A 25,411-nucleotide genomic window follows, 5' to 3' on the forward strand; every position below is an offset into this window, starting at 1 on the left:
GAGAGAGAGAGGCAGAGAGAGAGAGGCAGAGAGAGAGAGAGGCAGAGAGAGAGGCAGAGAGAGAGAGGCAGAGAGAGAGAGGCAGAGAGAGAGGGGCAGAGAGAGAGAGGGGCAGAGAGAGAGAGGCAGAGAGAGAGAGGCAGAGAGAGAAGCAGAGAGAGAGAGAGAGGCAGAAAAAGAGAGGCAGAGAGAGAGAGGCAGATAGAGAAAGGCGAGAGAGAGAGAATGTGTCTGTCCGTCACCTCACCTCTGTGTCTCTCTCCTCAGGTGTGGTATTCCATTACTGGTCTCCTAGCGACCGTTACGCCCTCTCATTTGATGACGCTAAGTGGGCCTGTCAGGAGAACTCCGCCCTCATCGCCACGCCCAACCAGCTGTGGGCAGCGTTCCATGACGGTTACTCCAACTGTGCTGCCGGATGGCTCTCCGACCAGACTGTCCGGTGAGGACACACACACACACACACACACACACACACACACACACACACACATACACACACACTCACTTTTTAAAATACTCAGACTACATTCTATTTGGAGGACAACCATTGTTTGATAGTTTTAACATTGGAGTGCAGGCTAGTTTCCTCTGGCTCTGATCCTAATAATACTATCTCCACAGCTATCCTATCCAGTCACCAGAGCTTGGTTGCTATGGACACCAGGAATACTCATCTGGTGTGAGGAATTATGGGAAAAGAGACGCTAATGAGCTGTTCGATGTCTACTGTTTCAGCAGGGAATTGGAGGGTAAGACACACACACACACACACACACACACACACACACACACACACACACACACACACACACACACACACACACACATGCACACACAGATACACACAAACATCTCACTTCCACTCCTGATCGCAGGGCTGGACTACCAAATCTATGCCTCGGGGCTCCTACCTTCAGTGGTCTCCCCTCCATCCGGATTATTATACTTTTTGGGGCGGGGAAGGGGCGAGGACAGGGGGTTTGCCATGAGATTGAGAAAATGAATTGCTAATTTACAGTTTTTTACAATCACTTTGGCACTAATTTCAGAACCTTGTGGTCATTTTTCTAGACACAAAACTCAAAATGGTCATCACTTGTAACACAGGCTGTCCAATGTTCAAAACATTGCATTGTGAATTCATATCTTTAAAGAAACCTTGTACTTGCAGAATCATTGGTTCAAATAACTAATTTATCATGAAATACCATAGGAACATTAGTTTAGATCACCCACACACAAGATACCTATTGTTTCACTGTGTAGTTGTTCGTACAATCATAAATATTGGAGTACAAAATATGTGATACATGTTTAATTATGGTACTACACGTAAATACATCACTGTAAACGGACTAGTAAAAATAATTTGCTACACAAAAAAAAATACAGTAAAACGTCAACTGCACTGTAAAAGGACTAGTAGAGAGAATACCACAGACACATTGGAACATTGAACAAAATCTGAAATGTATTAAAGAAATACAATAAAATATCAACAGTTTTTTTTTATCAAAGCAAAAATAATTTGCTACACAAAAAAATACAGTAAAACGTCAACTGCACTGTAAAAGGACTAGTAGAGCGAATACTACAGGCACAGTGGAGTAATTGATCAATATCTGACATTTTAAGAAATAATATAAAATCACAACATAGGTTTCTTTGAATCAAAGCAAAAATAATTAACGTCAACTGCAGTGTTCCTCACCTGGCTTACTGTAAAAAGCAAAACAAAGGATTGATTACTGTACTTCTATATTTCCATCAACCCTGTCTTGTGGATTTCTCATCCACATCACAATGGATGTTTTCATTAGCCAAACATCTGGGGAATAATCTTCGGGCATGGCGAATCCAGGCTGACACTGGTCTGCCGTGATGTCATTGCATGCGTCATCCATGGCCTGGAGAAGGGTGGCTTGTTCGTGAGGGCGCCTATCATATACCTTCCACCTCCATGTGGAGAAAAATTCCTCAATCGGGTTAAGGAAAGGAGAGTATGGTGGTAAGTACAGGGTGGTAAATTGTGGATGGGCCTGAAACCATGCTTGCACCATTTGAGCATGGTGGAACCTGACATTATCCCACACAATGACATAGGTCATGCCATCAGCTCTACAGACCTGCTTTAGCTCATCAAGGAAGGTTACAAGGAGAGCTGCATTATATGATCCAATACAAGGTCTGCGTCCCACCACATCATCTTCTGATATAGCCACACACATGGTGATGTTGGACCCACGTTGTCCAGGTACTTGTCTGGTTGCCCGCTGGCCAATGAAATTCCGACCTCTCCTCCTTGTCTTGGCCAGGTTGAAGCTTGCCGCGTTCAGAAAGGAATTTGTGATGGTTTTTATCAGCATCCAGCTCCATCACCCTCTAAAAATACATTTTGGAAAGAGAATTACTGATTACAATGATGTAGAATTTTTCACAACAGGCATTTTGAAACTGAACATACCTGAACATACTCAGTCCTCAGTTGCTTTACTCTGTCTGCATTTCTTTCTAAAGGCTCACGGTATAGCTGTTTTAGAGACACCTGGTGCCTTTTCAGCATGCGTGGAATAGTCAGCAAACTTATGGCTTCCACATTGTTGAACTTGTCGTCATTGTCCAAGATGTGCTGTCGAATTTCTGTAAGGCGAATATCATTTCTGGCCTGAACCAAATTGACCACAGCCCGCTCTTGTTGGTCAGTCAGAATTTTGCCTCTGCCGCCCCTATTTGGCCTAGTCTCAATTCTGCAGGGAAAATTACAGTAAGAACACATTTAGTCACATCACCTACTCTGTGGTACACATTGGCATGCAGTATACGGTCATTTGACAATTGAGAGTAGCCTAATGTTTAGTGCCTGCTGAATATTTACCGGTTCTCATTGTGGAAAGTTCTGATGATTGAGGCCACGGTTGATCTTCTGAGGTTTGGTTGAATCATTGTAGCTGCCTCAGTCATTGTCATGCCATGATTTACCACATGGTCTACAACTATTGCTCGGATTTCATTGGACACTCTTTGCTGTTGCTGCCGCTGTCTTGGTCTGTGGCCTTGTCCTCTACCACGTTTCCCCACACCTCTCAAACGAGGCCCACGGCCACCTTTCAGAAGGGGTGCTTGTCCCCTGCCATTCCTTTGACCACAAAAGCAATTACAAGGGCCTGCATACATACACTTTATTAGGTACACCTGCGTGTTAACGCAAATAGCCTGCTCCTTCGAACAGCGAATAATGTGCCTGCCTGCAACTCAATATATAGAGTATATAGAGTAGAGAGCTTTAGTTGTTGTTCTACCAAACATTAGAACGGGCAAGATGGGTAATCTAAGCAACTTTGACCGTGGTATGATTGTTGATGCCACACATGGGGATTCCAGCATCTCAGAAACAGCTGCCTTCCTGGGATTTTTACGCACTACAGTCTCTAGAGTTTACAGAGAATGGTGCGATAAACAGAAACACATTCAGTGAGCGGCATTTCTGTGGGCAAAAACACCTTGTTACTGAGAGAGGTCAGAGGAGAATGTCCAGACTCATTCAAGCTAACAGAAAGGCCACAAATGCTCAAATAACAGTCGTTTAAAACAGTGGTGTGCAGAATGGCATCTCTTAACATACAACACCGTGAATAATTCAGGCTGTTGTGGAGGCAAAAGGGGGTCCTACCCAGTACTAGATAGGTGTACCTAATAAAGTGGTGAGTGTACAATAATGTCAAATCTGAAAACATGGTCTGGAAAAGTGGTACATGGGACCATAGAAACAGTGTCTTATAAAGAATGATGATGAAATATTACATCCATAGATAATGTAGTCCAATTGGTTGATGTTCCACGGTAATTGGTGTCAATGGATCTCATTATCCTGAACCTTTCATGATCTTAACATGGAATATTGTTTGTCAGTTTCCATAAAACTATGCATTAAGTGTAATGCAACAGTTACTATCATTTTGAGCAGTTGTATCAATTGATAGTTAGATCATTGTAATGAAATGAATAGACAGTCATCTCAGATGTGTGAATTGCATTTTGAAATGGAAGTACTTTTATGTTAAGTTGTGTCATTTTGAACAGGTGATTTTAGTTCAATGAACAAATTATCTTAGCTTTATGTGTATTGTATCCAAGCAATTGGAAAAAGTGTTGAGTTTGAAAAATGTTAATTCATTATGATCATCGGTTGTGAGTTTTGTGTCTAGAGTTTTGAAAAATGACATCAAGGTTCTGAAATTAGTGCCAAAGTGATTGTAAACAACTGTAAAGTAGCACTCCAGTCTCCTTCTCACCTAATTTAACACCTGATTTACTTAACCAACATCTCAATAGGTGGTCCAGGTCAGTCATGACAAAGCACAAGTGAGGGGTGGCTTTTCCTCTTTTGTTCTCAATAGGCTGATGACATCACAACTTCTCATCAGACCAACTCCATCAGACCAACTCCATCAGACCAACTCCATCTGACCAACACCATCAGACCAACACCATCAGACCAACTCCATCAGACCAACTCCATCAGACCAACACCATCAGACCAACTCCATCAGACCAACTCCATCTGACCAACTCCATCAGACCAACTCCATCAGACCAACACCATCAGACCAACACCATCAGACCAACTCCATCAGACCAACTCCATCAGACCAACACCATCAGACCAACTCCATCTCACCAGTACCATCAGACCAACACCATCAGACCAACACCATCTGACCAACTCCATCAGACCAACTCCATCTGACCAACACCATCAGACCAACATCATCAGACCAACACCATCTGACCAACACCATCAGACCAACTCCATCAGACCAACACCATCAGACCAACTCCATCAGACCAACTCCATCAGACCAACACCATCAGACCAACTCCATCTGACCAGCACCATCAGACCAGCACCATCTGACCAACTCCATCAGACCAACACCATCAGACCAGCACCATCAGACCAACACCATCAGACCAACTCCATCAGACCAACACCATCAGACCAACACCATCAGACCAACTCTTTGAATGTCTTTCTCCTTGAAGTTTGCAGTTGTGTCTAAAGAACACTATTTTGTTCAAAACATGTTTTTCTATCCTTTAGTGTGTGTATTTTGCTGTATTTTTACTTGGGATATACACTTTTAAACAGGAACATTTCAACAATCACTGTAGGATATCTTTACAGTGAATTTCCTGCAATTCTACACATTTTGCCATGGGGCAGACAGATATATGTGTAGTTGTATAGCTAATCTCAAGCTATTCTATACATTTTGCCATGAGTCTGAGAGAACATCAACTGATGTGTTCATATGCTATCTGGGGGAGGGCCCCGACCTCAAGGGGGCCTTCAACCGCCGTGTTCATGATGCTATCCTCTAGGGGGGGGGGGGACTTCCAGGGGTCCACAACTGACATGTTCATATGTTATCAGGGCACGTGCCCTCCATGCCAGTTCGGTAATCTCTCTCTCTCTCTCTCTCTCTCTCTCTCTCTCTCTCGCTCTGTCTCTCTCTCTCTCTCTCTCTCTCTCTCTCTCTCTCTCTCTCTCTCTCTCTCTCTCTCTCTCTCTGTCTCTGTCTCTGTCTCTGTCTGTCTCTCTCTCTGTCTCTGTCTCTGTCTCGGTCTCTGTCTCTGTCTCTCTCTCTCTCTCGCTCTGTCTCTATCTCTCTCTGTCTCTCTCTCTCTCGCACTATCTCTCTATCTCTCTGTCTCTGTCTCTCTCTATCGCACTATTTCTCTATCTCTCTATCTCTCTGTCTCTCTCTCTCTGTCTCTCTCTCTCTCGCTCTGTCTCTATCTCTCTCTCTCTCTCGCACTATCTCTCTATCTCTCTGCCTCTGTCTCTCTCTCTCTCTATCGCACTATCTCTCTATCTCTCTGTCTCTCTCTCTCTCTGTCCAGGTGAGGTATTTCATTCCTGGGTCCCAGGGCGTCTGTCTCTGTCCTCTGCCTCAGAACGCTGCGTCTCCCTGGGGGGACAGTTAGCCACGGTGGGACAGCTCTACCTGGCTTGGAGGACAGGGCTGGACGTCTGTGCTCCAGGCTGGCTCTCTGACGGCAGTGTCCGCTACCCTATCACCCAGCCCAGGCAGGGCTGTGGAGGGGACCAGCCAGGGGTCCGGACCGTTGTACCCAACACCAATGGAACCACAACCAGCAGTGTATCAGCCAATGCTACGGACGCCATACCACTCTATGACGCCTATTGCTACAGAGGTGAGAATGAAGTCCAGATCTGGATTCCAAGGGATCAAGGTGTAGCTATGATGACCGGACCAGCTCTACTGAATCACCTTGTCAAATCAAATCAAATCAAATTGTGTTTGTCACATGTGCAGAATACAACATGTGTAAACCTTACAGTGAAATGCTTACTTAAGAGCCCCTAACCAACAATTCAGTTATAAAAAAATATGGATAAGAATAAGAAATAATAGTAACAAGTAATTAAAGAGCAGCAGTAAAATAACAATAGGAAGACTATATACAGGGGGGTACCAGTACAGAGTCAATGTGCGGGGGGCACCGCTTAGTTGAGGTAATATGTACATGTAGGTAGAGTTATTAAAGTGACTTTTATAGATGATAACAACAGAGAGTAGCAGCAGTATAAAAGTGTGTGGGGGGGTCAATGTAAATAGTCTGGGTAGCCATTTGATTAGGTGTTCGGCAGGTAGCCTAGTGGTTAGAATGTTGGGCTAGTAACTGAAAGGTTGCTAGATTGAATCCCAGAGCTGACAAGGTAAAAATCAGTCGTTCTACCCCTGAACAAGGTAGTTAACCCACTGTTCCTAGGCTGTCATTGTAAATAAGAATTTGTTCTTAACTGGCTTCCCTAGTTACATAAAGGTAAAACTTTTAAAAATTATGGCTTGGGGGTAGAAGCTGTTTAGAAGCCTCTTGGACCTAGACTTGGCGCTCCGGTACCGCTTGCCGTGCGGTAGCAGAGAGAACAGTCTATGACTGGGGTGGCTGGAGTCTTTGAATTTTTTTGTGCCTTCCTCTGACACCGCCTGGTATAGAGGTCCTGGATGGCAGGAAGCTTGGCCCCAGTGATGTACTGTGCCGTTCGCGCTACCCTCTGTAGTGCCTTGCGGTCGGAGGCCGAGCAGTTGCCAAACCAGATGCAACCAGTCAGGATGCTCTCGATGTTGCAGCTGTAGAACCTTTTGAGGATCTGAGGACCCATGCCAAATATTTTCAGTCTTTTTTAGGTTTTGTGGTGCCCTCTTCACAACTGTCTTGGTGTGCTTGGATCATGTTAGTTTGTTGGTGATGTGGACACCAAGGAACTTGAAGCTCTCAACCTGCTCCACTGCAGCCCCGTCGATGAGAATGGGGCTGTGCTCTGTCCTATTTTTCCTGTAGTCCACAATCATCTCCTTTGTCTGGATCACGTTGAGGGAGAGGGTGTTGTCCTGGCACCATACGGCCAGGTCTCCGACCTTCTCTCTATAGGCTGTCTCGTCGTTGTCAGTGATCGGGCCTACTACTGTTGTGTCATCGGCAAACTTAATGATGGTGTTGGAGTCGTGCCTGGCTGTGCAGTCATGAGTGAACAGGGAGTACAGGAGGGGACTGAGCACGCACCCCTGTGTTGAGGATCAGCGTGGCGGATGTGATGTTACCTGCCCTTACCACCTGGCCCGTCAGGAAGTCCAGGATCCAGTTGCAGAGGGAGGTGTTTAGTCCCAGGGTCCTTAGCTTATTGATGAGCTTTGAGGGCACTATGGGGTTGAACGCTGAGCTATTCAGTGAATAGCATTCTCACATAGGTGTTCCTTTTGTCCAGGTGGGAAAGGGCAGAGTAGAGTGCAATAGAGATTTCATCATCTGTGGATCTGTTGGGGCGGTATGCAAATTGGAGTGGGTCTAGGGTTTCTGGGATAATGGTGTTGATGTGAGCCATGACCAGCCTTTCGAAGCACTTCATGGCTACAGATGTGAATGCTACAGGTCGGTAGTCGTTTAGGCAGGTTACCTTTGTGTTCTTGGGCACAGGCACTATGGTGGTCTGCTTGAAACATGCTGGTTTACAAACTTGGGCAGGAAGAGGTTGAAAATGTCAGTGAAGATACTTGCCAGTTGGTCAGTGCATGCTCGCAGTACACATCCTGGTAATCCGTCTGGCCCTGCGGCCTTGTGAATGTTGATCTGTTTAAAGGTCTTACTCACATCAGCTGCGGAGAGCGTGATCACACAGTCTTCCAGAACAGCTGGTGCTCTCATGCATGTTTCAGTGTTATTTGTCTCAAAGCAAGCATAGAAGTAGTTTAGCTCATGTCATTCAAATTGATTTCTTGTGAAGTAACCATGACTACACTTTTGCCCACCATGACATGCGTTTTCATGGACGTAACGAAGGCAACATGGGTTTTGTTCTTGATGATGTTAAAGGCACAGTGCAGTCAAAAACATGCTTTTCCTGTGTTTTATATGTATTTCGACACTTTGTGATTGGAATAATACTATGAAATTATGTAAATGAAGATAATGCCCTTTTAGTTTAACAGCTGTTTAAAAAGACCTCCTGAAATTTCAGCCTGTTTTGGTGGGATGGAGTTTTTGCCTGTAACTGCCTGGTGACATCACCAGGCCGTTAATTAGTTAATGAATTAGTTAATAGACATTTGACTGCATTGTTATGAGCTAGCAACATAAGCATTTCACTGCACCGCTATAACACCTGCTAAACTGTGTACGTGACCAATAAACTCTCTTTCTTCTGATTTGAAGAAAGAGAGTTCCAAAACTCTCTGCCAATAACAGCTAGTTTTCAGTTTTCCCCTCCCCACTCAGCCCACTCCCAGACAGTCCTAGCAAAATTGTTGCTGGAAAAATTGCCCTTTGCTAAGAAGCTATTTTTTGTTTCTTTTTGACCATTTTAATTGAAAACTATCACAGTAAGATACTTAGTTATATCCCAGAAATAATTTGATATTAAGATAAAAATGGCTGCATTGGGCCTTTAACCTGTCTCGTTTTTAGAAGGGTACTGCTGGATATACTTCTAGGAAGTGAAAGAGGACTTTAGTGAGAGAAGGAGGAGAGAGATTATTCCTTATTAGACATGAATTCATTGTAAATACTGTCTGTACATTCTTGGTCATTGTTCATTCATAGGCTTTTAGCTTCTCCTGTGCATGCATACTTTACAATTCCTTATGGTCTCGTCGTATGTTTACTGGCATGTGATTTAACTTGGACATCTGTCTGATTTCTCCTTGAGCTAAAGCATGAGGAATGTGTTTCCGTTATTTAGTTTGAAGCTGGACTGAATTAATCATTCAGAATGAAGCTGCACTAAATAAATCATTCAGATTGAAGCTGAACTAAATTAATCATTCAGAATGAAGCTGCACTAAATGTATCATTCAGATTGAAACTGCACTAAATGAATCATTCAGATTGAAACTGCACTGAATTAATCATTCAGAATGAAGCTGAACTAAATGAATCATTCAGAATGAAGCTGCACTGAATTAGTCATTCATTGACTCTCATTGTGCCTCACAGGGAACGTGAAGAAGCCAGGCCCCATCTCTAGGATCTACACATCTTTGTGGAAGCCTTGGAGCCAGCTGGCCGGCTCCAGCCACTCAGACAACCTGGGAACAGACAGTCCTGCCCTGGCTACTGAGACCACCAGCAGCACACCGACCACCGGTGAGTTTGGAGATGAATGGATAGATTCATGTTTTTCTGTTCTATTTTTCTATTCTATTCTGATTCTATCAATAATCCTCCTCTCTCTCCCGTAGTCACAGAGAGCCGTAACCTTTCACCATCTGATGACCTCACACCTTCAAACTGGACCGGATTGGTTGATCTGGAGGAAGAGGCCCACTCTTGTAAGAAACATTATTTGCAACTTAAATAACACCCTGTAACCATATAGATCACTACTTTTGACCAAAGTTACTGGTTGTTTTGGTTGTTTATTGTTACTGTAATTCAGCATGTTTGTCTTCTCAGTCACAGATCCCTGGTCCTCAGAGTCCTCTGAGGGGTATGTCACCCTGCAGCTGAGCCCAGGAGAGAGCTCTCTAGCCTGGGGAGACCTGGGAGACATGGACCCTGACTCTGGAGCTTTCCTCAGACCTCCAGCTACACCCAGCCCCAGCCCAAGTACTACCACTCAGGAAGAACTATCACCCTCGACCCCAGCTCACAGAAAGGTTGGTCAGTTTTACCACATCTGTTTATTACAAGTATTGAATCATCAAGTACTTTGGCATATTGGCACGTTTTTGGCCCTAGTATTGTTTACTGTACAGTATATTCATTGTATTGGGTGTATGGTGGCCTCTGTCTAAAGGTGATGGCCAAGATAGTGAAGTCCATGTGGAAGCCGTGGAACTACCTGGCAGAAGGTACCCCAGGAACAGGTAGTCCAGAGGGGGAGAGAAAGGGAAGTACAGCAGGGACTCTGACAGACAGTGTGGCTGTACCCACCGGCTCTCCTGCTCCAGGTAAGTGCTTTTTTCTTTATTTTGGTTTGGATACTGAGATTTACAGCTACAGCGTAATGTATCATCATTTAGATTTTTTGCAAAAGACTAAAGATCTTTATCCAAAGCGACTTACAGTCACACGTGTATACATTTTACATACGGGTGGGCCAGGGAATTGAACCCACTATCCTGATGTTGCAAGAGCCACGCTCTACCAACTGAGCTAAAGAGGACCACAGTGAACATGAGAGAGAAAGAGAGAGTGTGTTTGTGAGTGGGTGTGAATGTTTGTCTGGGTTAAAAACTGTCTGGGTGGTAATTCAATAAGGACCGGCCTTTTCAGTAGTCTAGGCTTCATTAATACAGATATGTTCTCTGGCCCCTTTCAACCCACAGGCATAAATGTTTAACAGAGAAGGGAACCTTAGACATTGATTTTCTGCATTATTTCATTATTCTAAGAAAGGGTTTCTTTCCAGCTCCTGTGGTCTCTCTCTCTCTCTCTCTCTCTCTCTCTCTCTCTCTCTCTCTCTCTCTCTCTCTCTCTCTCTCTCTCTCTCTCTCTCTCTCTCTCTCTCTCTCTCTCTCTCTCTCTCTCTCTCTCTCTCTCTCTCTCTCTCTCTCTCTCTCTCTCTCTCTCTCTCTCTCTCTCTCTCGCTCGCTCGCTATCTCTAACTCTCTCTATCTCTCGCTCTCTCTCTCAATTCAATTCAAAGGGCTTTATTGGCATGGGAAACATATGTGTACATTGCCAAAGCAAGTGAAATAGATACTAAACAATAAAAAATTGAACAGTAAACATTACACTCACAAACGTTCCAAAAGTGAATAGTTATGCACGCTCAAGTTTTCTGTTTTTTGTCTTATTTCTTGTTTGTTTCACAATAAAACATATTTTGCATCGTCAAAGTGGTAGCCATGTTGTGTTAATCAAATGATACAAACCCCCAAAAAACAATTTCAATTTTAGGTTGTAAGGCAACAAATTAGGAAAAATACCAAGGGGGGTGAATACTTTCACAAGCCACTGTATGTGTCTCTAATATGGTCATACATTTGGCAGGATGTTAGGAAGTGCAGCTCAATTGCCACCTCATTTTGTGGGCAGTGTGCACAGAGCCCGTCTTCTCTTGAGAGCCAGGTCTGCCTACGGCGGCCTTTCTCAATAGCATGCTATGCTCACTGAGACTTTACAAAGTCAAATCTTTCCTTAAGTTTGGATCAGTCACAGTGGTCAGGTATTCTGCCATTGTGTACTCTCTGTTTAGGGCCAAATAGCATTCTAGTTTGCTCAGTTTTTTGTTAATTCTTTCCAATTTGTCAAGTAATTATCTTTTTGTTTTCTCATGATTTGATTGGGTCTACTTGTGTTGTTGTCCTGGGGCTCTGTGGGGAGTGTTTGTGTTTGTGAACAGAGCCCCAGGACCAGCTTGCTTAGGGGACTCTTCTCCAGGTTCATCTCTCTGTAGGTGATGGCTTTGTTATGGAAGGTTTGGGAATCACTTCCTTGTAGAATTTAACGGCTCTTTTCTGGATTTTGATAATTAGCGGGTATTGGCCTGATTCTGCTCTGCATGCATTATTTGGTGTTTTACGTTGTACACGAAGGATATTTTTGCAAAATTCTGCATGCAGAGTCTCAATTTGGTGTTTGTCTCATGTTGTGAAATCTTGGTTGGTGAGCGGACCCCAGACCTTACAACCAGAAAGGGCAATGGGTTCTATAACTAATTAAAGTATTTTTTGCCAGATCCTAATTGGGAAGTTACATTTTATGTTCCTTTTGATGCCATAGAATTAACTTCTTTCCTTGTCTCTCAGCTTGTTCACAGCTTTATGGAAGTTACCTGTGGCGCTGATGTTTAAGCTGAGGTTTATATCATTTTTTTGTGTGCTCTAGGGCAACTGTGTCTAGATGGAATTTGAATTTGTGGTCCTGGCAACTGGACCATTTTTGGAACAGCATTATTTTTGTCTTAATGACATTTACTGTCAGTGCTCAAGTCTTGCAGAGTCTGTGCAAAATATCTAGGTGCTGCTGTGGGGCCTCCTTGTTTTGGGACAGAAGCACCAGATCATCATCAAATAGTAGGCATTTGACTTCAGATTCTAGTAGGGTGAGGCCGGGTGCTGCAGACTGTTCTAGTGCCCTTGCCAATTCGTTGATATTTATGTTGAAGAGGGTGGGGCTTAAGCTGCATCCCTGTCTCACCTCATGGCCATGTGGATAGAAAGGTGTGTGTTTTTTGCCAATTTTAACCTCACACTTGTTGTTTGTGTATTTTATAATGTCCCCCAACCCCACTTTCCATACATTTTTATAGCAGACCCTCATGCCAAATTGAGTCAAAAGCTTTTTTGAAATCAACAAAGCATGAGAAGACTGCCTTTGTTTTGGTTTGTTTGTTTGTCAATTAGGGTGTGCAGGGTGAATACGTGGTCTGTCTTACGGTAATTTGGTAAAAAGCCAATTTGACATTTGCTCAGTTACATTGTTTTCGCTGAGGAAATGTATGAGTCTGCTGTTAATGATAATGCAGAGGATTTACCCTAGGTTGCTGTTGACTTATATCCCAAAGTAGTTATTGGGGTCAAATTTGTCCCCAATTTTGTGGATTGGGGTGATCAGTCCTTGGTTACAAATATTGGGGAAGAGGCCAGAGTGGGTTAAATGGGTTAGATTCTATGGATTCTTCAATTACATTGAGCTGATTTCTGACGTGCTGTTCCTTCTTTTTCTGTAGTGTATTTCTGTATTGTTTTCGCGATTCACCATACTGAAGGCGTAGGCTCAGGTTTTCAGGGTCTCCATGTTTTTGGTTGGATAGGTTTCTCAAATTTTAATTTTAATTTATTTATTTCACCTTTATTTAACCAGGTAGGCAAGTTGAGAACAAGTTCTCATTTACAATTGCGACCTGGCCAAGATAAAGCAAAGCAGTTCGACAACATACAAAAACACAGAGTTACACATGGAATAAACAAACATACAATCAATGATACAGTAGAAAGAAAAAAGACTATATACAATGTGAGCAAATGATGTGAGATAAGGGAGGTAAAGGCAAAAAAGGCCATGGTGGCAGAGTAAATAAAGTATAGCAAGTAAAACACTGGAATGGTAGATTTGTTATTTGAAGAAAGTTCAAAGTTCAAAGTTACAAATAATATGGTGCAAAGGAGCAAAATAAATAAAATAAATAAATAAAGTAGGGGAAGAGGTAGTAGTTTGGGCTAAATTATAGATGGGCTATGTACAGGTGCAGTGATCTGGGAGCTGCTCTGATAGCTGGTGCTTAAAGCTAGTGAGGGAGATAAGTGTTTCCAGTTTCAGTGATTTTTTGCAGTTCATTCCAGTTATTGGCAGCAGAGAACTGGAAGGAGAGACGACCAAAGGAGGAGTTGGCTTTAGGGGTGACCAGAGAGATATACCTGCTGGAGCGCGTGCTACAGGTGGGTGCTGCTATGGTGACCAGTGAGCGGAGATAAGGGGGGACTTTACCTAGCAGGGTCTTGTAGATGACCTGGAGCCAATGTATTTGGAGTGGTGGGTAGTATATGGGGCTTTGGTGACAAAACGGATGGCACTGTGATAGACTGCATCCAGCTTGTTGAGTAGGGTATTGGTGTCACAGAAAATGTCGTACTCCTCACAGAAAATGTCGTATGGGAGAGAATAGGACCAAGGCGCAGCAGGTTTGTGGATACTCATGCTTTTAATGGTAAAACGAAAGGGCATCCACAGGAAAAACAAAATAATAGACAGTACTCACGACACAAACAGTTTTGCAGGCTCACAAACGCAGTGCAAAAACAACTACCCACAAAACCAAGTGACAAACATACTCCTACATATATGACTCCCAATCAAGAACAACGATCCCCAGCTGTTCCTGATCAGGAGTCACAAGACCAACACAGAACATTCACAAAAACAAGACTGCCACGTCCTGACCCCAAAACTAATACAATAGCTCCATCTGCTGGTCAGGACGTGACAATTGGAGGCTATTTTGTAAATGACATCGCCGAAGTCGAGGATTGGTAGGATGGTCAGTTTTACGAGGGTTAGTTTGGCAGCATGAGTGAAGGATGCTTTGTTGTGAAATAGGAAGCCAATTCTAGATTTAACTTTGGATTGGAGATGATTGATGTGAGTCTGGAAGGAGAGTTTACAGTCTAACCAGACACCTAGGTATTTGTAGTTGTCCACAAATTCTAAGTCAGAACCATCCAGAGAAGTGATGCTGGACAGACGGGAGCGATCGGTGCAGGCAGCGATCGGTTGAAGAGCATGCATTTAGTTTTACTTGTATTTAGGAGCAGTTGGAGACCACGGAAGGAGAGTTGTATGGCATTGAAGCTCGTCTGGAGGGTTGTTAACACAGTGTCCAAAGAAGGGCCAGAAGTATACAGAATGGTGTCATCTGCATAGAGGTGGATCAGAGATTCACCAGCAGCAAGAGCGATTTCTGTCTTAGGTTTTTGCATTCTTCATCAAACCATTTGTCATTGTTGTTAATTTTCTTAGGTTGTCTGCTTGACATTGTTTGATTTGATAGGGAAGCTGAGAGGTCAAATATACTGTTTAGATTTTCATCTGCCAAGTTTACACCTTCACTATTACAGTAAAACATTTTGTCTAGGAAGTTGTCTAAAAGGGATTGAATTTGTTGTTGCCTCATTGTTTTATGGTAGCTTTATGGTATCTTTCTCCACTGCTTTCCTTCCATCTATAGTATTTGTTAATATTATTCAGTTCCTTTGGCTTTGATGCCTCATGATTGAGGATGGCTCTGTTCAAGTACTGGGATTTTGCTGTGATCTGATAGGGGTGTCAGTGGGCTGACTGTGAACTCTCTGAGAGACTCTGGGTTGAGGTCAGTGATAAGTAGTCTACAGTACTACTGCCAAGAGATGAGCTATAGGTGTACCTACCGTAGGAGTCCCCGCTAAATCTACCATTGTCTATATACATGCCCAGCATGTGACAGAGCTGCAGGAGTTGTGACCCATTTTTGTTGGTTATGTTGTCATAGTTGTGTCTAGAGGCGTATATGGCGGAGGGATTGCTGTCACCTCCAGGTAGGTGTTTGTCCCCCTGTGTGCTGAGGGTGTCAGGCTCTTGTCCAGTTCTGGCATTAGGTCACCACAGACTAGTCCCTGGGCCTGGAAATTGTTGATTTCCCCCTCCAGGATGGAGAAGCTGTCTTCATTAAAGTATGGGGATTCTAGTGGAGGGATATAGGTAGCACACAGGAGGACATTTTTCTCTGTTCAAATAGTTTCCTTTTGAATTTCAAGCCAAATGTACAATGTTCCTTTGGTGGATGGGACTACCAGCTCTCTGTAACCTAGAGGGTAACCAGTGGGTCCATCTCCTCTATACCACCCACCTGTCAGTTTGGTGGATGGGACTACCAGCTCTCTGTAACCTAGAGGGCAACCAGTGGATCCATCTCCTCTATACCACCCACCTGTCAGTTTGGTGGATGGGACTACCAGCTCTCTGTAACCTAGAGGGCAACCAGTGGGTCCATCTCCTCTATACCACCCACCTGTCAGTTTGGTGGATGGGACTACCAGCTCTCTGTAACCTAGAGGGCAACCAGTGGGTCCATCTCCTCTATACCACCCACCTGTCAGTTTGGTGGATGGGACTACCAGCTCTCTATAACCTAGAGGGTAACCAGTGGGTCCATCTCCTCTATACCACCCACCTGTCAGTTTGGTGGATGGGACTACCAGCTCTCTGTAACCTAGAGGGTAACCAGTGGATCCATCTCCTCTATACCGTGTTTCTTGTAGGATGACAATGTCTGTATTTCTAAGTTCTTTGGTGAGGTCCAGGTTCATGCTCTTTAGGCCAAAAGCAGATGACCTCAGGCCTTGGATATTCCAGGATGAGATAGTTAAGGCTTTGTGTTCCATAAAGTGTCCAAAGTTGTTAGTCGTGTGGTTTGGCCTCAGACCAGTAAGTGTGAGCAGAGCCTGCTGAGCATCTGGTACATGCCATTGACTTGGGCTTGTGTAAGAATGGGCGTTGGGCCTGTTTGCCTGCTCATGGCCTGGGCGTATGTGTGTCTTTCATGTTGCGGCCCTCTTGCAGGCGTGTGGGGGATGGGGTGGGCAGGAGGGGCATAGGTCTGATCTGAGGGGGGCTACAGTGAGGGAAAAAAGTATTTGATCCCCTGCTGATTTTGTACGTTTGCCCACTGCCAAAAAATGATCAGTCTATCATTTTAATGGTAGGTTTATTTGAACAGTGAGAGACAGAATAACAACAAAAAAATCCAGAAAAACGCATGTCAAAAATGTTATAAAATGATTTGCATTTTAATGAGGGAAATAAGTATTTGACCCCTCTGCAAAACATGACTTAGTACTTGGTGGCAAAACCCTTGTTGGCAATCACAGAGGTCAGACGTTTCTTGTAGTTGGCCACCAGGTTTGCACACATCTCAGGAGGGATTTTGTCCCACTCCTCTTTGCAGATCTTCTCCAAGTCATTAACCTCTCTAGGGTAGGTGGCACCAAATCGTCCAACCTACGTAACAGCCAGTGGAAATCTGTGGCGCGTTATTCAAATACCTTAGAAATGCTATTACTTCAATTTCTCAAACATATGACTATTTTACAGCATTTTAAAGACAAGACTCTTGTTAATCTAACCACACTGTCCGATTTCAAAAAGGCTTTACAACGAAAGCAAAACATTAGATTATGTCAGCAGAGTACCCAGCCAGAAATAATCAGACACCCATTTTTCAAGCTAGCATATAATGTCACAAAAACCCAGAAGACAGCTAAATGCAGCACTAAACTTTGATGATCTTCATCAGATGACACACCTAGGACATTATGTTATACAATACATGCATGTTTTGTTCAATCAAGTTCAAAAACCAGCTTTTTACATTAGCATGTGACGTTCAGAACTAGCTAGTTCAGAACTAGCATACCCCCTGCAAACTTCCGGCGAATTTACTAACAATTTACTAAATTACTCACGATAAACGTTCACAAAAAGCATAACAATTATTTTAAGAATTATAGATACAGAACTCCACGATGCACCCGATATGTCCGATTTTAAAATAGCTTTTTGGTGAAAGCACATTTTGCAATATTCTAAGTAGATAGCCCGGCATCACAGGGCTAGCTATTTAGACACCCAGCAAGTTTAGCCTTCACCAAACTCCGATTTACTATTAGAAAAGTTTGATTACATTTGGTGTTCTTCGTCAGAATGCACTCCCAGGACTTCTACTTCAATAACAAATGTTGGTTTGGTCCCAAATAATCCATAGTTATGTTCAAACAGCGGCGTTTTGTTCGTGCGTTCAAGACACTATCCGAATGGTAAATAAGGGTTACGAGCACGGCGCATTTCGTGACAAAAAAATTCTAAATATTCCATTACCGTACTTCGAAGCATGTCAACCGCTGTTTAAAATCAATTTTTATGCAATTTTTCTCATAAAAAGCGATAATATTCCGACCGGGAATCTGCGTTTAGGTAAATAGACGAAAGAAAATAAAGCACAGGATCGACTCGTGCACGCGCCTAAGCCCATTATCCTCTTATCGGCCACTTGCCAAAAGCGCAAATGTGTTTCAGCCTGGGGCTGGAATGACATCATTCAGCTTTTTCCCGGGCTCTGAGAGCCTATGGGAGCCGTAGGAAGTGTCACGTTATAGCAAAGATCCTCAGTCTTCAATAAACAGAGACAAAAACAAGATCTTGTCAGAGAGGGCACTTCCTTTAAGGAATCTTCTCAGGTTTTTGCCTGCCATATGAGTTCTGTTATACTCACAGACACCATTCAAACAGTTTTAGAAACTTTAGGGTGTTTTCTATCCAAAGCCAAATAATTATATGCATATTCTAGTTACTGGGTAGGAGTAGTAACCAGATTAAATCGGGTACGTTTTTTATCCGGCCGTGTAAATACTGCCCCCTAGCTCTAACAGGTTAAGGTTTCGAGGCTGACGTTTGGCAACTCGAACCTTCAGCTCCCTCCACAGATTTTCTATGGGATTAAGGTCTGGAGGCTGGCTAGGCCACTCCAGGACCTTAATGTGCTTCTTCTTGAGCCACTCCTTTGTTGCCTTGGCCGTGTGTTCTGGGTCATTGTCATGCTGGAATACCCATCCACGACCCATTTTCAAAGCCCTGGCTGAGGGAAGGAGGTTCTCACCCAAGATTTGACGGTACATGGCCCCGTCCATCGTCCCTTTGATACGGTGAAGTTGTCCTGTCCCCTTAGCAGAAAAACACCCCCAAAGCATAATGTTTCCACCTCCATGTTTGACGGTAGGGATGGTGTTCTTGGGGTCATAGGCAGCATTCCTCCTCCTCCAAACACGGCGAGTTGAGTTGATGCCAAAGAGCTCCATTTTGGTCTCATCTGACCACAACACTTTCACCCAGTTGTCCTCTGAATCATTCAAATGTTCATTGGCAAACTTCAGACGGGCATGTATATGTGCTTTCTTGAGCAGGGGGACCTTGCGGGCACTGCAGGATTTCAGTCCTTCACGGCGTAGTGTGTTACCAATTGTTTTCTTGGTGACTATGGTCCCAGCTGCCTTGAGATCATTGACAAGATTTTTTCTGGATTTTTTTGTTGTTATTCTGTCTCTCACTGTTCAAATAAATCTACCATTAAAATTATAGACTGATCATTTCTTTATCAGTGGGCAAACATACAAAATCATCAGGGGATCAAATACTTTTTTCCCTCACTATATATGGGGTGTGGGCATCTCTGTCCCTTCCCTTTTCTCACTCCTTTCGCCTTCATTCCTTCTCTCTCCCTCTTTCCATATCCCACTGCCGCATCTAACCTCTACCCTCTCTTCCCTTTTCAGGTTTATCCTCATGGGGTGGAGGGTGGTGGGATGGCTCAGGACTGGGGGACCTAGATGATACACCACCTACTGGTGAGCCGTCATCCTTCACTGGTGAGCCGTCGTCCTCTTCTGGTGAGCCGTCGTCCTCCCCTGGTGAGCCGTCATCCTTCACTGGTGAGCCGTCGTCCTCTTCTGGTGAGCCGTCGTCCTCCCCTGGTGAGCCGTCATCCTCCCCTGGTGAGCCGTCATCCTCCCCTGGTGAGCCGTCGTCCTCTTCTGGTGAGCCGTCGTCCTCCCCTGGTGAGCCGTCGTCCTCCCCTGGTGAGCCGTCGTCCTCCGCTGGTGTGCCGTCGTCCTCCCCTGGTGTGCCGTCATCCTCCCCTGGTGTGCCGTCGTCCTCCCCTGGTGTGCCGTCGTCCTCCCCTGGTGAGCCGTCGTCCTCCCCTGGTGTGCCGTCGTCCTCCCCTGGTGAGCCGTCGTCCTCCGCTGGTGAGCCGTCGTCCTCCCCTGGTGTGCCGTCGTCCTCCCCTGGTGTGCCGTCGTCCTCCCCTGGTGAGCCATCAGCCTCCCCAGCCCTGCTCACCTCTACCCCGGCCACAGAGATCCAGTCCTCTGCCTCCACCTCCACCACCAGAGGGTGGGAGGATATCCCAGACCCTACTCAGCCCATAGGGGAGACATGGGTCCAAGTGACCCCATCAACAGGTGTGACCTCGCCCCAGCCGGGTGATAGGAGAATGGAAGAGGTTACCACTAGTACCACTAGAGCAGATAGCATAGCCACCGCTGAGAGCGGGACAGCGATGGTGAAAGAGGAGGAAGGGAGTGCCCTGGGGGCCTCCAACGAGGCCAGAAGGGAGATCCAGTTTACCGGTATCCCCGTTGGAACAACCAAACCCAAACTCAAGGTCCCTCCATCCAACAACAGAACCATGGGGAAGAACCAGTCACGAGCCAGTGGCAGTACAACCCAACCCCCAGTCAGCAGCTCCACAGCTGGGTCAGACAGCAGAGACTCTTCCCCTCCATCCAGAGCAGGTGCTGGAGCTCCAGCCCCTCCATCCTCAGCCTCAGTCAGCCAGGGCAGCTCCGGGGTGGCATCTCCGTCCGTATCCTGGGTCCCCACGGAGAGAGCTGGAGAGCGGGGTGGCGAGGGGCCGGAGAGAGAGCCCCTGGAGGTGCCCTCCGAACCACCAGTGGAGCAGGAGACAGCCTTGTCTCACTCGCTCGGCTCTGGGTTGCCTAGCAACGTGGACGAGGAAGGTGGCAGAGGTGCCGGATTCAACCAAAGCAACGGAACTCTGGACTTAGCTGGTAAGTCCTGTCTGTCAGTTAATAAATAAATCAAACAAATTTAATTACATTTTTAATCCAAAGATTTGCACACAAAGCTGAACAAAACACTAGCATCATATTCTTAATTTCTCTCCATCAGGGCCTCAGTCACGGCGATCTCTGTACAATCCCCACGGTTGTTTCCTCGGTGCTGTTATTCAATGTGTTTTTCAATTCCGAGATAATAGCGTGTTGCCTTCCGACCTACAGGAATCCTCATACCAGACCCATGCTGTATGTACTCCCACTAGGGAATAGGAAGGTGGTCATGCTTCCATAGATAGTCCTCTGATTAAGCACCTGATTCAGTCTCTCTCTCTCCAGAGCTGTTTCTCACCTGATTGTGAATGGGGCTTGTAGCTGGTGCACCATATTTCCTGCTTCCTCTTAGGCATTCCTGCTGCATCACACATTCCTGTGGTGATTTCTTTTGCTTTCTTGGAAACAGTTGATGTTGTCAACATGTTGTAGATATGTTGTATCGTTATCAGAGGCTGAGATGTGATGCGTAAATGTAGAACCAAAGATCGTGGCTAACAACAGTAAATCGTTTTGACAGAGATGCCAGAGAAAAGCATATCATTGATAGCACATGTTATGTGGTGTTGTTCATTGAGATGACAGCTTCTGGAGGGAAAGCGAGCAGTGTGCCATTTTACCGACCTGTATTAGCCTCTTGTTTCCATCCCTCACATTAGCAGCCCCGCTACAGAAACAGAAACAATGCATAGAGGAACTCATGGAAGACTGGGTCTCACTAATAGGACAGTGGTGGTCTCTCTCTCTCTCTCTCTCTCTCTCTCTCTCTCTCTCTCTCTCTCTCTCTCTCTCTCTCTCTCTCTCTCAGTTCCATTCAAAGGGCTTTATAGGCATAGGAAACATATGTTTGCATTGCCAAAGCAAGTGAAATTAATAAACAAAAGTGAAATAAACAATAAAAAGTGAACAGTAAATATTACACTCACAAATTCCAAAATAATAGACATTTCCAATGTCATATCATGTCTATAGACAGTGTTGTAACGATATGCAAATAGTTAAAGTAAAAAAGGGAAAATAAATAAACATAAATATAGGTTGTATTTACAATGGTGTTTGTTCTTCACTGGTTGACCTTTTCTTGTGGCAACTGGTCACAAATCTTGCACACTGTGGTTGCACGCTGTGGTATTTTACCCAATAGATATGGGAGTTTATTAAAATTGGATTTGTTTTCGAATTCTTTGTGGGTCTGTGTAATCTGAGAGAAATATGTGTCTCTAATATGATCATACATTTGTCAGGAGGTCAGGAAGTGTATCTCAGTTTCCACCTCATTTTGTGGGCAGTGGACACATAGCCTGTCTTCTCTCAAGAGCCAGGTCTGCCTATGGCGGCCTCTCTCAATAGCAAGGCTGTGCTCACAGAGTCTGTACATAGTCAAGGATTTTCTTGATTTGGGGTCAGTTACAGTGGTCTGGTATTCTGCCACTGTGTACTCTCTGTTTAGGGCCAGATAGCATTCCAATTTGCGTTTATTTTTTCCAGTGTGTCAAATAGTTATATTTTTGCTTTCTCATAAGTTGGTTGGGTCTAAATGTGTTTCTATCCTTGGACTCTGTAGGGTCTGTTTGTGTTTGTGAACAGAGCTCCAGAGCTCCAGAACCAACCAACCAGCCATCTCTCTTTCTCTTTCTCTCTCTCTCCCTCTCTTTTTCTCTCTCTCTTGCTTTCTCTTTCTCAATCTCTCTTATTCTCTCGCTGTCTCACTTTCTTTTCTCTCTTTCTCTCTCACTCTCCCTACTCTCTCTTTCTCTCTCACTCTCTCCCTCCCCCCCTCTTGCTCTATCGCTCTCTCTCACTCTGTTCTGTCAAAGTTGAGAGGTGGCCAGTGTTTGTGTTTTTCCTGACTGGATCAGAGTGGACCTCATCAGGCTGCGTAATCAATGAGGGGCTTCAGGGTCTCTCTCTCTCTTTTAAATAAATGCTTTATTGGCATGAATGGGAGGTTGCCAAAGCAATGTATATGAAGTATTACATACATTAACAATATGTTTGAGCAACAATAATAAAATATATCTACTGTCTCTCTAATATTATGACAGGCCAGGACATAGCCTGCAGCAAGATCTACTGTGTCCCTAATATGATTAAAGGCCAGGACATAGCCTGCAGCAAGATCTACTGTGTCCCTAATATGATTAAAGGCCAGGACATAACCTGCAGCAAGATCTACTGTCTCTCTAATATGATTAAAGGCCAGGACATAGCCTGCAGCAAGATCTACTGTCTCCCTAATATGATTAAAGGCCAGGACATAGCCTGGAGCAAGATCTACTGTCTCTCTAATATTATGACAGGCCAGGACATAACCTGCAGCAAGATCTACTGTCTCTCTAATATTATGACAGGCCAGGACATAGCCTGCAGCAAGATCTACTGTCTCTATGCTTTCCCCTAACAAAATGCATAGCATCTCCTCAAAAGTCAGTACAGAAAATCCTGCAATTCTTTCTTTGAATTTCAGGAGATAAATACATTACCTCTGACTGTCATATTTGGAGCAGTGGAGTAGGAAGTGCTGCTGATTCTGTACTTCACCCGACCCACACTGCTAAAATAGTCTTTCTTCTCTGACCTTCCATGTTTTTCTATGGTGTCCTGTCTCTATCGCCAGGCTATGGTCACTGAGTCTGTACATTGTTAATGTCTTCCTTTGTATGAATTATTTGCTCCTAAGAAGGTGTTATGCTAATTTGATACAGTATCTCTTTAGAATTTGGTAACATTGAAGTTTGTGATTAAATGGAATTTAGTTTTGCCAATAATTAGAGTATGTATTTTGGCTAGAGATTTCTATTTGTTAGAATTTTGTTATTTGTGGCCGAATGCTTGAATCTAACTGGTGCTTTTGGGCTAATTGCTATAGGGTCTCTCTCTAGGTAACGGTGTTTGTGTTTGCATATCTCTCTCTCTTTCTCTCTCCCACAACCTGTTCCGCTCGGTCTCTTATCTGCTCTCTCCCTCACCTCTTCCTCTCTCTTTCTCTCATGCTCCCTGTCTCTCTCCCTCTCTCTCTCTCTCTCTCTCTCTCTCTCTCTCTCTCTCTCTCCTCTCTCTCTCTCTCTCTCTCTCTCTCTCACGCTCCCTGTCTCTCTCCCTGTCTCTCTCCCTCTCCCTCTCTCTCTCACGCTCCCTGTCTCTCTCCCTCTCCCTCTCTCTCTCACGCTCCCTGTCTCTCTCCCTCTCTCTCTCTCTCTCTCTCTCTCTCTCTCTCTCTCTCTCTCTCACGCTCCCTGTCTCTCTCCCTGTCTCTCTCCCTCTCCCTCTCTCTCTCATGCTCCCTGTCTCTCTCCCTGTCTCTCTCCCTCTCCCTCTCTCTCTCACGCTCCCTGTCTCTCTCCCTCTCTCTCTCTCTCTCTCTCTCACGCTCCCTGTCTCTCTCCCTGTCTCTCCTCCCTTCTCCCCTCTCTCTCTCACGCTCCCTGTCTCTCTCCCTCTCCCTCTCTATCTTCACGCTCCCTTGTCTCTCTTCACTCTCCCTCTCTCTCTACGCTCCCTGTCGTCTATCCCTCTCTCTCTCTCTACCTCTCTCTCTCTCTACTCTCTCTCTCTCTCTCTCTCTCCTCTCTCCGGCCTCTCTGTCTCTCTCCCTGTCTCTCTCCCTCTCCCTCTCTCTCTCACGCTCCCTGTCTCTCTCCCTCTCTCTCTCTCTCTCTCTCTCTCTCTCTCTCTCTCTCACGCTCCCTGTCTCTCTCTCTCTCCCTCTCTCTCTCTCTCTTTCTCTCTCTCTCTCTCACAAACCCTATCACATCCTCTTTTTATCTCTCACAACCTCACACATAGTCTCTTTCTCTCCTCTTCTTCTCAACCTCTTCCCCTCTGTCTCACTCAACCTTTCACCTGTGACCTTTCTATCTCTCTATAACGACACAGGATGAGACCCAGATGCAGACACAGGAGATGGTTAGAGTCTCAGAGATGTATTATATACATGGGGTAGGTAAATGGCAGGTCCAGGACAGGCGGAAATCAGTAATCCTAATAGGAGTCAGGCAGGCGTAGAACAGCAGGCAGACTCAGGGTCAGGGCAGGCAAAAAAAGGTCGGAACCGGGAAGATTAGAACATAAACTAGAGAGAAGGAAAAACACACTGGGACGACTTGACGAGACAAGACGAACTGGCAACAGAAAACACAGGTATAAATACACAGAGGATACTGTGGAAAATATGAGACAAGCACAAGACCGGTGAAACAGGGGGTGGAGACAAGCACAAGACCGGTGAAACAGATCAGGGTGTGACACTCTTTTTCTCTCGCTCCCTCTTTGTCACGCTCTCACCCTCTCTCTATCCGTTGTTCTCCATTTCTCCATCCCTCTCCTTCTCTTATCGGGGTTTACACTATTCATTTACAGCATAGTGTTTCAATAGGCGGAATGAGCAGTAGGTCAAAACAAGCTGCTTTTTTGAGTCTTGGTGTGTTGGTCTGTTGGTGTGTTTGTCTGTTGGTCTGTTGGTGTGTTGGTCTGTTGGTCTGTTGGTGTGTTTGTCTGTTGCGCTGTTGCTCTGTTGGTGTGTTGGTGTGATGACGTGTTGCTCTGTTGGTGTGTTGGTGTGTTGGTGTGATGGTCTGTTGGTGTGTTGGTCTGTTGGTGTGATGGTCTGTTGGTGTGTTGGTCTGTTGGTGTGATGGTCTGTTGATCTGATGGTCTGTTGCTTTTTTGGTGTGTTGGTGTGTTGGTCTGATGGTGTGTTAGTCTGATGGTGTGTTAGTCTG

At 44.8% G+C, this 25,411-nt stretch overlaps 1 protein-coding gene across 1 annotated transcript in view; it reads left to right on the forward strand.

Annotated features, from left to right (window-relative positions):
- LOC115157433 (neurocan core protein) overlaps positions 1–25,411 on the forward strand; it is a 67,178-nt gene that overhangs the window by 17,259 nt on the left and 24,508 nt on the right. Inside the window, exons 4-11 of the mRNA XM_029705675.1 lie at positions 268–442; positions 625–752; positions 5,908–6,222; positions 9,523–9,672; positions 9,768–9,857; positions 9,982–10,184; positions 10,325–10,478; positions 19,335–20,630. Coding sequence (XP_029561535.1) covers positions 268–442; positions 625–752; positions 5,908–6,222; positions 9,523–9,672; positions 9,768–9,857; positions 9,982–10,184; positions 10,325–10,478; positions 19,335–20,630 — 2,511 coding nt within the window. The remainder of the gene's footprint in view (positions 1–267; positions 443–624; positions 753–5,907; positions 6,223–9,522; positions 9,673–9,767; positions 9,858–9,981; positions 10,185–10,324; positions 10,479–19,334; positions 20,631–25,411) is intronic.

The sequence above is a fragment of the Salmo trutta genome, chromosome 21 (assembly GCF_901001165.1).
Source record: "Salmo trutta chromosome 21, fSalTru1.1, whole genome shotgun sequence".
NCBI lineage: Eukaryota > Metazoa > Chordata > Actinopteri > Salmoniformes > Salmonidae > Salmo > Salmo trutta.